Raw genomic sequence first — 13,290 nt, forward strand, 5'->3', positions numbered from 1 at the left:
AGCGGATACGAGTCCTTTGGGCATGCCTTGTTCAGGTCCGTGAAGTCAACACACATCCTCCACTTTCCGTTCGCCTTTTTCACCAAGACGACGCTGGCGAGCCACTCAGGGTACTGAATCTCCCTGATGTGGCCAGCACTCAGCAGCTTCTGCGTTTCGTCTTTCACCACCTGTTGTCGTTCCTCATTGAACTTTCTCCTTCTCTGACGCACGGGGCGGACCGTGGCGTCCATGCTGAGGTGGTGACACAGGAAATCGGGGTCGATGCCTGGCATATCCGAGGCGGACCATGCGAAGGCATCCAGGTGGCGTGAAATCACTTCTGCCACCCCTTCCTGTTCTTCTGGGCTTAGCGAACTTCCTAACTTGAAAGTCTTGCCGCCAATCTCCCTTTCTACGGCGTTAGCCGCAGGCTGCTCCCTGCTATCATCTTCGACGGGCGCCGCCTCTTCCACGGGCGCCGCGTTGTCAGGGCCTTCCTCCATTGGCACATTTGCTTCGGGCATCGCCCTCTCCGTTATGGCCTCTTCAGGCGTCAGCCCAGCGGGCGTCGCCTCAACCATCGTCGTGTCCGCGCCGGGCGGACGTTCATACACCATGAATACGCCTCTCTTCGTTTTCAGGCTGTTCTCATAGCATTTCCTTGCCTCCTCCTGGTCTGACCTGATGACTATCACCTGGCCACTGAGGTCCGGCAGTTTCATCTTCATGTGACGGGTGGAGGACACCGCGCTCAGACGGTTTAACGCCGGTCTGCCCAGCAAAATATTGTAGGCAGAATTAGCGTTCACGACGAGGTATCGGATGCTCTCGGTACGGGAGGCCTCTCCGTCTGTGAACGTAGTCCTCAACTCCAGGTACCCCCGGACTTCTACCTGGTTATCCCCGAACCCATACAAGCACCCAGTATAGGGACTCAACAAATCGGGGGACAGCCGTAACTTATTAAAGGTCGACAAAAACATGACATCTGCCGAACTTCCTTGGTCTACCAGCACTCTGTGCACCTTCCTTCTGGCTGTGACGACTGAGATGACAACGGGGTCGTTGTCGTGGGGTACCACATCTCGGAGGTCTCTTCTTGTGAACACAATATCTGACTCCCATGGCTCCCCCGAGAGCCTCTCTTCGATTGAATTCACCCCCCTCGCGTATTTCTTCCGTTGGCAGGCGGTGGGTCCTCCGCCGGAAAAACCTCTAGCAATGGTGTGGACCTCGCCAAGCACAGGCATCTCGTGTGCTGGTTCATCTGCCGGCGGCGGCAAGGTGGCGGTCGTTGTGGAATCTGCGACATAGTCTTTCAAAAATCCAGTCCTCACCAGCTCATCTAGCTGGTAGCCCAACGACAGGCAATTATCAATGTGGTGCCCGAAAGCCTCGTGGAATTCGCACCAAGAGTCTTTACGAGGCCATAACACCTTGTCGGTCTTCGCTGGTCGCCTCAGCCTCTCAGCTATGTTAGGCACGGCGATCAAATCCTTCAACTCAACCACGAAGTTGTACCTCGCCGGTCTCACTCTTTCTCTGGCGGGGCGATCGCCTCCTGCTGGACCCTGGGGCTGGGGCTTTCTGGCCTCGTAGGGGCGTCTCGCCTCTGGCTTCTTTCTCCCCGTTGTGGTCTCATTGACCCTGACGGGTTGAGCTCGCGCCGGTCCCCTCGGGCGTGAGGGCACGGCGCTGGTGCGCTTCACACATACCTCCCCTTCAGAAGCAATATGCTCTACCGCCCTACGCCGTAGTTCAGCGAAAGTCCTAGGGCGGTTGCGGATAATGGATTCTCCAAAGGGGCCGGGGCATACGCCTTTCACAAATGTGTACACGATCATAGGCTCCTCTGTTGTACCAACCTTCACGACCTGGGCCCCGAAGCGATTGATATACTCCTTCAGGGTCTCCCCCTGATACTGCTTCACATCAAACAGATCGTAGGAGACCGGCGGCGGGGCCTTGTTGGCTAAGTACTGTTCCCTGAACAATCGCGACAATTGGCGGAAAGATGTGATATGACCCTCTGGGAGGCTAATGAACCAATCCATAGCCATCCCGGTCAGGGTGCTCATGAAGAGCTTGCACTTGGCAGCATCAGAACCGCCTATCAGGACCATCTGTGTGTGAAATGCAGCAAGGTGCGTCTCTGGGTCCTCTATCCCGGTGAAGATCACCTTGGGTCCCGCGAACGTTTTCGGGATCGCTGCGTCTAGGATCTCCTGTGAGAAAGGAGTGGAAAACTCCCTTGGTGGGGAATGGTTCTCCATCTCGTCATGCCCAGGCCGCCTCCTATCGTTTCTCAGGCCCTGGCGCAACTCCTCATTCACACGGTGGAGCTCTTCGTTCCGCTCATGCGAGGCGTCAAGGTCTGCCTGCATGCGTTCCTGCTCCATTTTCGAATCCGCCATGTCCTGCTGCAGCCCCCTCATTATTTCCAGGACCTGCTGCATGGATAGTTCTGCTGGGGCTGCGCGTGCTGTGCTTCGTCTGGTGGGGGCCATTGTCACTCCAACCTCCTTCAACGTTACTGTAACTTGGTAGATTTTCTCGAACTTGTGATGGGACTGATGTTTTATATCGGCCCCACGGTGGGCGCCAAATATTCCGTCCGGTTGACCGGGACGTCTTCGTGCGCGACCTCGACCGTCAGCTAGGGACTCCTTCCCACTGGTTACCTGTGGATTCCTGCAAAAAAGAGGACAAAGAGGCGCCCTAGCGGCCGTTTGCACTCCGACGCTCAAGTCAGCCAACAAGAAACACCAAAACTGTTCACCTACGTCTCTGAGCACCGCGTATGGCACTCTGAAGGTGGTAAGAAATAACTGTGTACTGTCTATCTGTGTTCTCTCTTTCAGGAAAAAATATTTCCAAGTCCCTTGTTCGTAACTAATGAAGCACGAGCAAGCAACTAGAGAGCTCTGGTAAATTTGCAGAAAGTTCGAACCCTCTTTCCAACATTCTCCGCGCTATTTAAACTACCCAAGCATTTAAAGCGCCTTAAAGTGCTTTTAATCACAAACGTAACGCACTCATTAAAGCGTTTAATTAGAAAACGTAGCGCATTTAAGACGTTGAAACGCTTGGGAGCCATTATAGTACCTGAATGCTCGAAAGGGAAACTGTATTGAATGACTTTTAATTACCTGGCACCTGACTAAATAGTCGTATCTGCCCCACCGGCGTCTCTGGGGCGGGAGGAGCACTTCACGAGTCAGGCTGCCCTACACTGGTACTATTACTATGGCCTGGAAGCCACCTTTTCCTTCTCTTTATCACTGCCCCGGGTTATCGGGACCTGAGGCCTTCCCACGGCGTCGTTCCCTCCATGGTCTTTCCTACCCATGGGTATTGGGGAACCACACCGTGATTGCCTTGCTTTAGCACTGTTTGATCTGGCGACGCCCTGGTTGGGCGACGCCTTTACCTGGGCGACGCCTTGCCTTGGCGACGCTTCCTCTTGGCGTCTCTCCACCTAGGCGACGCCTTGCGTTGACTTGGACTCTCCAGCCGTTGACTTTGACTTTGACTTAGTCAACGCCCGGATACGGGACAGTACACTTGGCAAACTTTCACTGAAACATTTAATGAGCACGTGCTTATTGCCACGTGTTCTTATGACTTGATCGTTATTCTGCGCATAGGGTCCCTTAGCGACGTTACCCAACTTAGGGTTATTCCATTGCGTGAGCCCTCTCTCCTCGAAGTTCTTCTGGCGCGTGGATTGACTTCCTGGGTGTCAACTCATGCCTCCCAACCTCTAGTCACTCACTTTGAGAGTGTATCTACCTTTCTCTCGTACCACCACGTGGTTCTCCCCTGGGCGTGGCCTCCTCATGGGTCGTATCTGTCTCAGGGTTTCCCAACGGTGGTGTGGGTACTTCACGCGTCAGGTTACCCCCTACTGGTACTAGAACTTATGGCTTTGAACCCACCTTTCTCTTCTTCTTCATTGCTGTTCTGGGCCTCCGGGGCCCGAGACTTCCTCACGATATTACCCCCTCCATGGTCTTTCCTGCCCATGGGTATCGGGGGGTAACACCGCTGATGTCTTAACTTTGACTATTTCTTAACTTGGTGACGACTTAACCTGGCGATGCCTTAGCCTGGCAACGCCTTTCTTGGGCGAAGCCTTTATGAGGCGACGCCTTTCTGGGGCGGCACCTTTGCGAGGCGACGCCTTTCTTAGGCGATGCCCCAAGCGGTCAACCTATTGACCTTCCTTCCCTTCTTTGGGGCCCTCGAGCGGTCCCACCATGCGTTGACTTTGACTTTGACTTTTGGTCAATGCCCCGGGATGGTACACAAGCCCCCAGTCTTGAGCTGATAACTTGTTTTCAGCGAAAAGACTAAGGCCTCGCCCTATTGTCCACGAGGCACTCTCATGACGTGGCATTTCTTAAGTGGCTGACGCGACATTCTCTTGATCGGCTGACGTGACATTCTTTTGATCAGTTGACGTGACATTCTCTACGCCAGAGATGTGACGTTCTCTACGCCAGAGATGTGACGCTTTAAGTTGCGTTTTTATTCTTTAGACACGTCACTCGATCTTACGGCTGGGGACGAGCGTCGTTAGCGCTTCCAAATTTAACGTTACAACCTTTCAAAATCGCGCGCTCGAGGCACTGTTCTATTTGCTCTCTTCGCATTCCTTACTGTTCGTCTTCTCAAAGCTCCCTCTGCGCCCACTGTTCCCTCTTTGCGTGTTTGATCTTCATCCACTCAGAACACTTAAAGGTATGGACTTTCTCATTCGATGACCCTCTTTGCTTTATCGTGTCTGATATAACTGCCTGGGATTGTTTATTTTTCTTGTATCTGTATTCTTCTTATTTCTTCGTTTTCCCGGTTTCTCTCTTTTTCGCGTGGGTAGGACCTTTCTGGGGTTTTCTTCCCTGACCCTTCTTGCTGAACCCTTTTCTCCTCTTCAATCTTCAGTTTCTTCGTTAACGGTACGTGCCAAAATGACGGCCAACCCTCCACCCTCCAGAGTCACCCATAGGGCTTTTTACTCATGGGCCCCAGATAAACTGCTCGACGAGCACTCGAGCTTGGTCTTTACGAAAGCTTTGAGGGATCACGTAGGAGAGCCAAGCGCCTACGACCATCGTGCCTTCGCGAAGAGGCATGATGACGACATCGCAGTGCTCCCTTGTGCCTTAGGGGAGCCTGTGTGCGGGGATGAGCGGGCCAACAACGGGGTCCCCTTCTTCTATTTATATCAGGTGGTCTTCAAGCGTGTAGGCGTGCGCTTGCCTTTTTCCAGGTTCGAGAGAGAATTGCTAACGGAGATCAATATTGCCCCAGCCCAGCTGTATCCTAACGGCTGGGCCTTTGTCAAGGCCTTCGACATATTGTGTGGGTTCTTTGGGTGTGCACCTTCTGTTCATATCTTTCTTCATTTCTTCGAAGTGAAGAAACAAGGGAATAACCTCTGGGCGAGTCTCAGTAACATTCCTGGGAGGGTCCTCTTAACCATATTCCAACACTCCTTCAAGGGGTGGAAAGGCAAATTCTTCAAGGTTTGCTGCTCCGACCTCGTCCGCTCTGCCCTTGACGGCTTTCCTCTGTATTGGGTGAAGGAGGTGAAAACCCTGAAGTCCAAATCTCTTGATGAGCTGTCCTCGAACGATCGGGAAGCTTGTCGGATTCTGGCTAGTGTGGGGGGCTTTGACACTGCCGCCTTGATAAGCCTAGAGTACAACGCTGAGGCTCTTGAAAAATATATAAGTATGAGAGCTTCCCTTTATAACCTTCTCTTTTTTGCTTCTGCTGGATTCTTGCTTGATGCATGATTTATCTATTCTCTGTGTAGTAACTTAGTTTGTGCCTGTCCTTTACTATGTTTGTCCTCTTAACGCAGATTCTAAGATGGACAGGCAACGAAGGTTGCGGCTGGCTCAAGTGCTGAAGTTTAAAGATGGGGCTTCGGCGTCCCCCCTTTCAACTTCTGCCCCCCCCTCCCCCCCAGATCTTCTCCCAACCGTCGACGACCTCATTCTACAACACCGTCAACTCCATCTGTCCAATCTTCTCCCAATCCACTTCCAAGCTCGCCACCTCCCATTGTGGCCATCCCTCTTATGCTGGCCGAGGCTGGTGCTCCTACAGCCCCCCTTGATAAGGGAAAGAGGGTAGTGGAGGTGATTTCTGACGACGAAGACTCTGTTGAGGGGCAAGTCTTCAAACGCCAGAGAACTCAACGTGCCCCTTAGACAGTTACCTCTGCAACTTCTTGCTCGTACGGGGCTGAGTTTTTTAGAGAGGACCCCCCCAGCGCCACTTCTCTTTCTCAACCGATGATCCTGGAGGGAGGGCTCGAAATCGAGCAAGCGTACGAGTGGGCTCCCCTCCACCTACTCGCCGAAACATCCAACCAACTCCCAGCCGATCACCTCGCCACCTTGCTGAAGGGTGCTGCAGATGAGCCTTCATGCGCCATCGATAGGGAGGACGACCGAAACCTGGACGTGCGCACCCCCCCCCCAAGGCATGCCCATTTGCGTAGATGACAGGGCCACCAACGGGGTGCCCTTTACTTTCATCTACTCAACAATCTTTAAAAGGTTGCGCCTCCGCCTTCCCTTCACCTTCTTCGTGAAGGAACTCCTTACTGAGTTAAACGTCGCCCCTTGCCAACTCCATCCGAATGCTTGGGGCTTCATCCTGGCGTTTGAAATCTTATGCAACCATTTTGGGCACCCTCCATCGACCGACGTCTTCCTCTACTTCTTCGAGGCTAAGAACCCGGGTGATAGGTCGTGGGTCAGCTTAAATGGAGTGTCAGGGAGGGTGATCTTGGGTCTGTACCAGCAGTCCTTCAAGGATTGGAAAGGCAGATTCTACATTATCACCTCCAATAGACACAGCCCCGCCCTTCTCGAGGGCTTTCCTCTCTACTGGGTCCCTAAAGTGGAGTTTAGGAAACCCCGAGGCTTGGAGACCATGGCCCCATACGAGCGCGAGCTGTGCGGCCTCCTCTCAAGCTTGGGTGCCAAATTTGGTTCTTCCACCCTTATTAAGCACGAGTTCGATGCTGAAAAGCTCGAAAAATACATCGGTTTGTCTCCTCTTTTCCTCTTCTACTTGCCACTCTCTTGGGCATGCAACTTCGCTTTTTCCCAACATGTCCCTCATGCATGCATTTGCTAACTACCTTTCTGTGCTTGGATTGCTTTCTTGAGCCTTGGTATGCTAACCCTTCGTTATGTCGGATTGATGCAGATATGACTTCTGATAAGGAAAGGCGGCAAAGGCTGCTTGCTCTAGCCAGGAGTCGACGGGCTGCTGAGGTACCTTCTGAAGGGGAGGCGATCGCCGAACCTATTCGCGCTTCCCCCATCTCGGTCGCGCCAGCTGAAGGGCGTGAGACCAGGGGTGACAAGAAGAGAAAACGGTTGGTGAAGGGCCCCACCACCGTTATAACTGTTGAAGAGGAGAGCTCTGGATCCCCCTTGGTCCAACGAAAAAGGAGGGGAACCGAGGGCCCTGAGGGTGATGTCAACCCGATCCCTCAGGCACAGGCCTCCCCTGAGCGCCCTCCATCACCAGCCCCCCTTTCCTCCCCACCCCAGCAAAGCCACCCCCACCGACTCAAGCAGTTGGGAGCGGGGTCGCGCGCTCGGAGGGAACACCTCGCCCCCAAGACTCTGCCACCTCAACTGAGGGCGGTGGTGAGAGTTCCTTCCAAGCAACAGGCCCCAGCTCTGAGGGGCTCCCCAAGGTTCTCCGCCTGACCAAACAACTGCTCCAGAATCAAGAGCTGGTCAAGTGGAGCTCTAGCGAGGTGGACCTCCATCTGGCCCGTCAGATGGTGCTTTCTTTGGAATTCTCCACGCAACATCGCCGCCTCGAAAAGCTAGAGGGCGAGGTAAAGGAGCTGCTTGGCCAATAGGAGTCGCTGCAAAGTGACTATGAGGCTTTGCAAGACACCAATGGCATGCTGAAGGACATGCTGGAGGAAACCAAATTGGCGCGTGTCCAACAAGTCCAAGAGACCATAAAAACTGAGATGCTGATGGGGGATGCTGTCGCCGCCCTTGATTTCGAGCTGCTGGAGACCACTGGTAAGGCCATCCAACTCGACGCTGAGAATGTCTATATGCGCCAACAGAATGCGAATTTGGCAGAGGCTCTCGCCGCGAGCGATCAGAAGCTTAAAGAAGCTGAGTCGGTGATTGCCACCCTGACCACCGAGAGGTTGTGCTTGAGACCGACAAGGCTGGGTTCGAGGCCGAGAAGGCCAAGCTATGGGAAGAGGCGGCCGACACCTTCGCTGAGGGTTTTGACTTCGCTCTCGAGCAACTCAAGTGTGCCTTCCCAGAGGTCGACCGTTCCCAACTATCTATAGAATTTGAGGTGGTGGACGGCAAGGTCGTTCGTCCCTGATCACCTGCTGTTTTACTTTCTCTTTTCTTCAAACTTTCTAATGTAAAGGACTTTTTACTGCATATATTCAATGCCTTCTTTCTTCCTTCTGCGGGGTATCTTTTTCGTCTCTTGCTATGTATGTTTATAGCTGTTTACTTAGCGCGATTTCCCTCATGCTATGTATGCTCCATTCGCCGATAGCCGACCAGGGACCGGTGATCCTGCTCCCCTTTCCCTCCTTATACCTCTCTGGATTTCTCGTCGCTCCAACGCTAAATGCATAGAGGACTTCCACACCGATCGGTCTAGGATGATGCCTTGTTTTGGGAGGAAGAGTGTTTCTCGACAAACCCTCTTGCCTGCCCCAAGGCCATTGACCCTCAGAACTTCGGGTGGTACTCCCACCTTCTCACTCCTTGGGTGAGAAGGGGTTTGACTAAGAGTTCTACCGAGCCCAATATTGACGCTATGCCACTTTGGTAAAGGCGTTTCTCGAATCCTTCCTTTCCCTTCTTTGGGCTTACTAGCGCCCCTGGCGTTTCGAACCTTAGTTGCCTGCACTCACACCTGGGGTGAGGAGGACCTTGAACCGGTTACCTACCCTCGCGCCTGGGGCGAGGGAGGCCTAACCGATCACCTGCGCTCGCGCCTGGGGCGAGGAGGATTTCAAATTCAAAAACTTGCAAACTTTATACTGATAACCTCGTTTTATTCCTGGGAAAAGGGCTTCCCCTTGAACTTGTTCACATTGTTTGCCCTGGCGCGAAAGCGTGGCTTCACTACAATATTTTAACTAAAGTAGAGTTTTAAGTGCGTGGCGTTCCATGTCCGGGGGATCGCCCCTCCATCCAAGGTCTCCAGCCGATAAGCGCCGTTCTCCAACGCCTTCACTACTCTGAACGGGCCGGTCCACTTAGGAGACAACTTATTTTCTATCTCGTGCTGATGCGCTTTCCTCATCACCAGATTTCCCTCCTGGAACTGCCTCTGCCTCACCTTGGAGTTGTGCCTTCGCTCCACCCTTCTCTTTACAGCTTCAGTGCTGACCCTGGCTTCTTCTCATATCTCGTCCAAAAGGTCTAGGTTCACCTTTCTCTCCTCGTTGGACTTCTCGGCCACGAAATTCAGAAATCTTGGTGAATTTTCTTGTATCTCCACGGGAATCATAGCGTCTGACCCATAGACCAAGCTGAAAGGTGTCTCATGGGTGCTAGATTGCGGAGTGGTGTGATAGGCCCATACGATCTTGGGAACTTCTTCCGCCCATGTTCCTTTGGTCTTTTCTATCCTTCTCTTCAGCCCTCTAAGCAACACTCGGTTGGCCGATTCCACCTGCCCATTCGTTTGAGGGTGTTCTATCGAGGCGAACACCTGCTGTATTCCCACATCCTCGCATAGGTTCCTCAGCTGATGACTCGTAAACTGGGTGCCATTGTCGGAAACCAGACGCTTAGGCACTCCGAAGCGGCACACGACATTTTTCCACATGAACTGTTGAACCTTGTGAGCGGTGATCTGCGCGACCGGGTCTACCTCCACCCACTTTGTGAAATACTCGATGGCGACGATCAGAAACTTCATCTGCCTGATCGCCAGGGGGAAAGGTCCCAAGATGTCGATTCCCCACGTGTGAAATGGCTAGGGGCTGTGAATCGACCTCAGTTCTTCGGGGGGCGCCTTGTGCCAATCTGCATGTTGTTGGCATTGCTTGCATCGCTGAGCATAAGCCACACAATCTTCCCTCAGTGTTGGCCAGTAGTACCCTGCACGGAGAACTCTACCCGCCAAGGCGCGACCACCGACGTGGCTCCCACATATTCACTCGTGGAGCTCTGACATAAGCCTCGTGCACTGCTCCCCGTGCACGCATACTAACACCGGATGGGTGAACCCGAATCTGATGAGGTCCCCATCGATGAGAGTGAATTTGCTCGAGCTCTTCTTTATCCTTTTTGCCTCCGCTGGCTCCAGCGGAAGCACCCCATCTGCCAAATACCGCTGGTATGGTGTTATCCACGTGTTAGCCCTTCCAGCGGCGTCAATCTCCATCACTTCGTTGGATCTCGTCGGTCGCGCTCTCACTCTCGGTGCTCTCAAGGTTTCTTGGGTGAGAGACCGATGACCGACCGCGGCACGCTCGTACGACTCGCACACCTGCAGCACCTGGTTGTCTGTTACGAACGCGCGAGGTACCTTCAACGTCTCCTGGATGACGGTCCTCTGCCTTCCCCCTTTGCCCGAGCTCGCTAGCTTGGCGAGCAAGTCGGCTCTGGCATTTTGTTCTCTTGGCACATGGATCAGCACAAATGCTGCAAAGGACCCCTTCAAGGTGTGCACATACTCGAGGTATGCAGCCATCTGTGGGTCCTTGGCCTGGAACTCTCCCGTCACCTGCCCGGTAACCAACAGGGAATCGGTTTTGGCCATTAATCTTCTCGCTCCCATCTCCTTTGCCAGCAGCATACCGGCGATCAGGGCCTCGTACTCCGCCTGGTTGTTGTTGGCTTTGAAGGCGAAACGCAAGGACTGCTCGATCAGCACCCCGTTCGGGCCCTCCAGGATGACCCCCGCGCCACTCCCCTGTTGGTTTGAGGATCCATCCACCGATAAGACCCATCGGAAGACCGAGCCCTCCGGTGGTGCGGCGCCCGATGACAACTCAACGACGAAATCTGCAAACACCTGCCCCTTGATCGGTCCTCGGGCTTCGTATATGATATCAAACTCAGATAATTCTACGGCCCACTTTACCATTCTTCCGACTACATCTGGCTTTTTCAGCACCTTCTGGATGGGGAGATCAGTCATCACTACAACCGTGAAGCTGTGAAAGTAGTGACGCAACCTTCTTGCCGAGAACACCACCGCCAGAGCTGCCTTTTCCAGAGCCTGATATCTTACTTCAGGGCCTTGCAGCACCTTGCTTACAAAATAAATAGGTCTCTGGACCTGGTCCTGCTATTGGACCAGAACCGAACTGACCGCCCTCTCTGTTACAGCAAAGTATAAACGAAGAGGGGCGCCCGCCTGTGGCTTGCACAGCACCGGCGGGCTTGCCAAATATTCTTTAAGCGACATGTTCCTCCAGATCAGCGACATGTTCCTCCTTCCCTCGCGAGGTGACCACCATGTCATCAACATAAGCCTACACGTTCCTTCCCAGCATCGGCGAGAGTACTCTATCCATCAACCTCTGATAGGTGGCCCCCGCATTCTTTAACCCGAACGGCATTACCTTATAACAGTAGCAAGATCGCTCGGTCATGAACACGGTCTTGCACTCGTCCGACGGGTGCATCCTGATCTGGTTGTAGCCCGAAAAAGCATCCAAAAAACTCATCAGCTGGCATCCTGACGCACTATCCACCAGGGCGTCAATGCTAGGCAGGGGATAGGAGTCCTTGGGGCATGCTCTGTTGAGGTCGGTGAAATCCACGCACATCCTCCACTTGTCGTTTGACTTCTTCACCAGCACCACATTGGCCAGCCATTCTGGGTATTGGATTTCCCTAATATGCCCCGCGGCCAAGAGTTTGTGGGTTTCCTCGTGGATCAACTGCCTCCTTTCCTCATTGAACTTCCTCCTCCTTTGGCGCACCGGTCGGACCTGAGGGTCCAAAGCAAGGCGATGGCAGAGGAAGTCCGGGTCAATACCCGGCATGTCTGAGGCTGACCATGCGAATGCGCCCATGTTCTTCTCAATCACCCCGGAGATCTGTCGTCGCATGTCTTCGCCGAGCGGTCCTCCCAGCTTGAACCTTCTTCTCCCGATCTCCGCCTCCACCCACCCCTCAGTCGGGTGGGGTCTTCTCTCTCTGGCGATGACCGCCCTCGCAATCCCAGACTCGCGAGGCGCTATCTCTCTCGCCCTCTCAGCTTCATCCTGGGCACTTCCCGAGCCCCCAAGCATTGCTTCTTCCATCTCCGCGTCGCCGTGCGTGCCTCTTACCAACGTCGCGACTTCCGCTCTTCCTTCGTCCAACCTTGGTGGCGGCATCGTGGTAACATGGCACACGCTTCTCCGCTGCTTGAGACTGTTTTCGTAGCAGCGGCGGGCTTCCTTTTGGTCCGATTTTATGGTAACCACTACCCCCTCCATCGAAGGCATCTTTAGCTTCATGTGCCTTGTCGATGGTACGGCTCCTAACCTATTGAGCGTCGGTCTTCCCAACAGTATGTTGTAAGCGGACGGAGCATTGACCACCAAGTACTTAATTTTCTCAGTGCGGGCTGTGGCACCATCCGTGAATGTGGTCCTCAGCTCCACATGGCCCCGCACCTCTACCTGGTCCCCTGCGAAACCATACAAACACCCCGGGTATGGCTTCAGATGGTCAGGGGACAGCTGCAACTTGCTGAGCGTTGGCCAGAACATCACGTCTGCCGAGCTTCCCTGGTCCACGAGGACCCTGTGCACCTTCCTCCCTGCCGTGACAAGGGAGATAACTATTGGGTCGTTGTCGTGAGGCACAACGTCCCGGAGATCGGCTTTGGTAAAGACGATGTCAACGTCGGGGTAGTGATCCTCTTCCGCCGAGTCGGCTGCCATCACCGACCGCGCGTACTTCTTTCTCTGAGAGGCCGTACATCCTCCCCCAAAGAAACTGATCCGATCGGTCATCGGTAGTCGATGACGTCAGCATAAGAGAACCACGTGGACCACTCGCAGGGTGACACGTGGACCAGGTGGCAGAGAGGTCAGGGGGACGATCGCCAAGAAAGGTGATCGGTGGTCAGTAACCAAGTGACCACCAACAGATCAGGCAGCAGAGAGGTCGGGGGACGGAGTATCCAGAATGGTGATCGGTGGTCAGTAGCCAAGTGGCCACCAACAGACCAGTTCTCAGACTAACGCCTGAAGGCAGAACGCGAGAAACAGATAAACACTGATCAGTCATCGGGGTCTCGTGTTACACGCAGTTAAACTGGGAA

At 53.8% G+C, this 13,290-nt stretch overlaps 2 protein-coding genes across 2 annotated transcripts; both read right to left on the minus strand.

The window, feature by feature from the left end:
- Positions 1–10,176: 10,176 nt before the first annotated feature.
- LOC150024672 (uncharacterized) lies at positions 10,177–10,785 on the minus strand. Its single transcript, XM_090296086.1, has one exon. It carries the CDS (start codon positions 10,783–10,785, stop codon positions 10,177–10,179), a length of 609 nt encoding a protein of 202 aa, XP_090152212.1.
- A 718-nt stretch (positions 10,786–11,503) lies between these two features.
- Positions 11,504–12,733, minus strand: LOC137816341 (uncharacterized). Its single transcript, XM_068619442.2, has one exon. The coding sequence runs from the start codon at positions 12,731–12,733 to the stop codon at positions 11,504–11,506; it is 1,230 nt and encodes a 409-aa protein (XP_068475543.2).
- Positions 12,734–13,290: the final 557 nt, after the last annotated feature.

The sequence above is a fragment of the Phaseolus vulgaris genome, chromosome 10 (assembly GCF_051622355.1).
Source record: "Phaseolus vulgaris cultivar YP4 chromosome 10, ASM5162235v1, whole genome shotgun sequence".
NCBI lineage: Eukaryota > Viridiplantae > Streptophyta > Magnoliopsida > Fabales > Fabaceae > Phaseolus > Phaseolus vulgaris.

Coding starts and splice junctions, on each gene's coding strand:
- LOC150024672 (XM_090296086.1), bottom strand. CDS start 10,785: ATGGCCAAAACCGATTCCCTGTTGGTTACCGGGCAGGTGACGGGAGAG.
- LOC137816341 (XM_068619442.2), bottom strand. CDS start 12,733: ATGTTCTGGCCAACGCTCAGCAAGTTGCAGCTGTCCCCTGACCATCTG.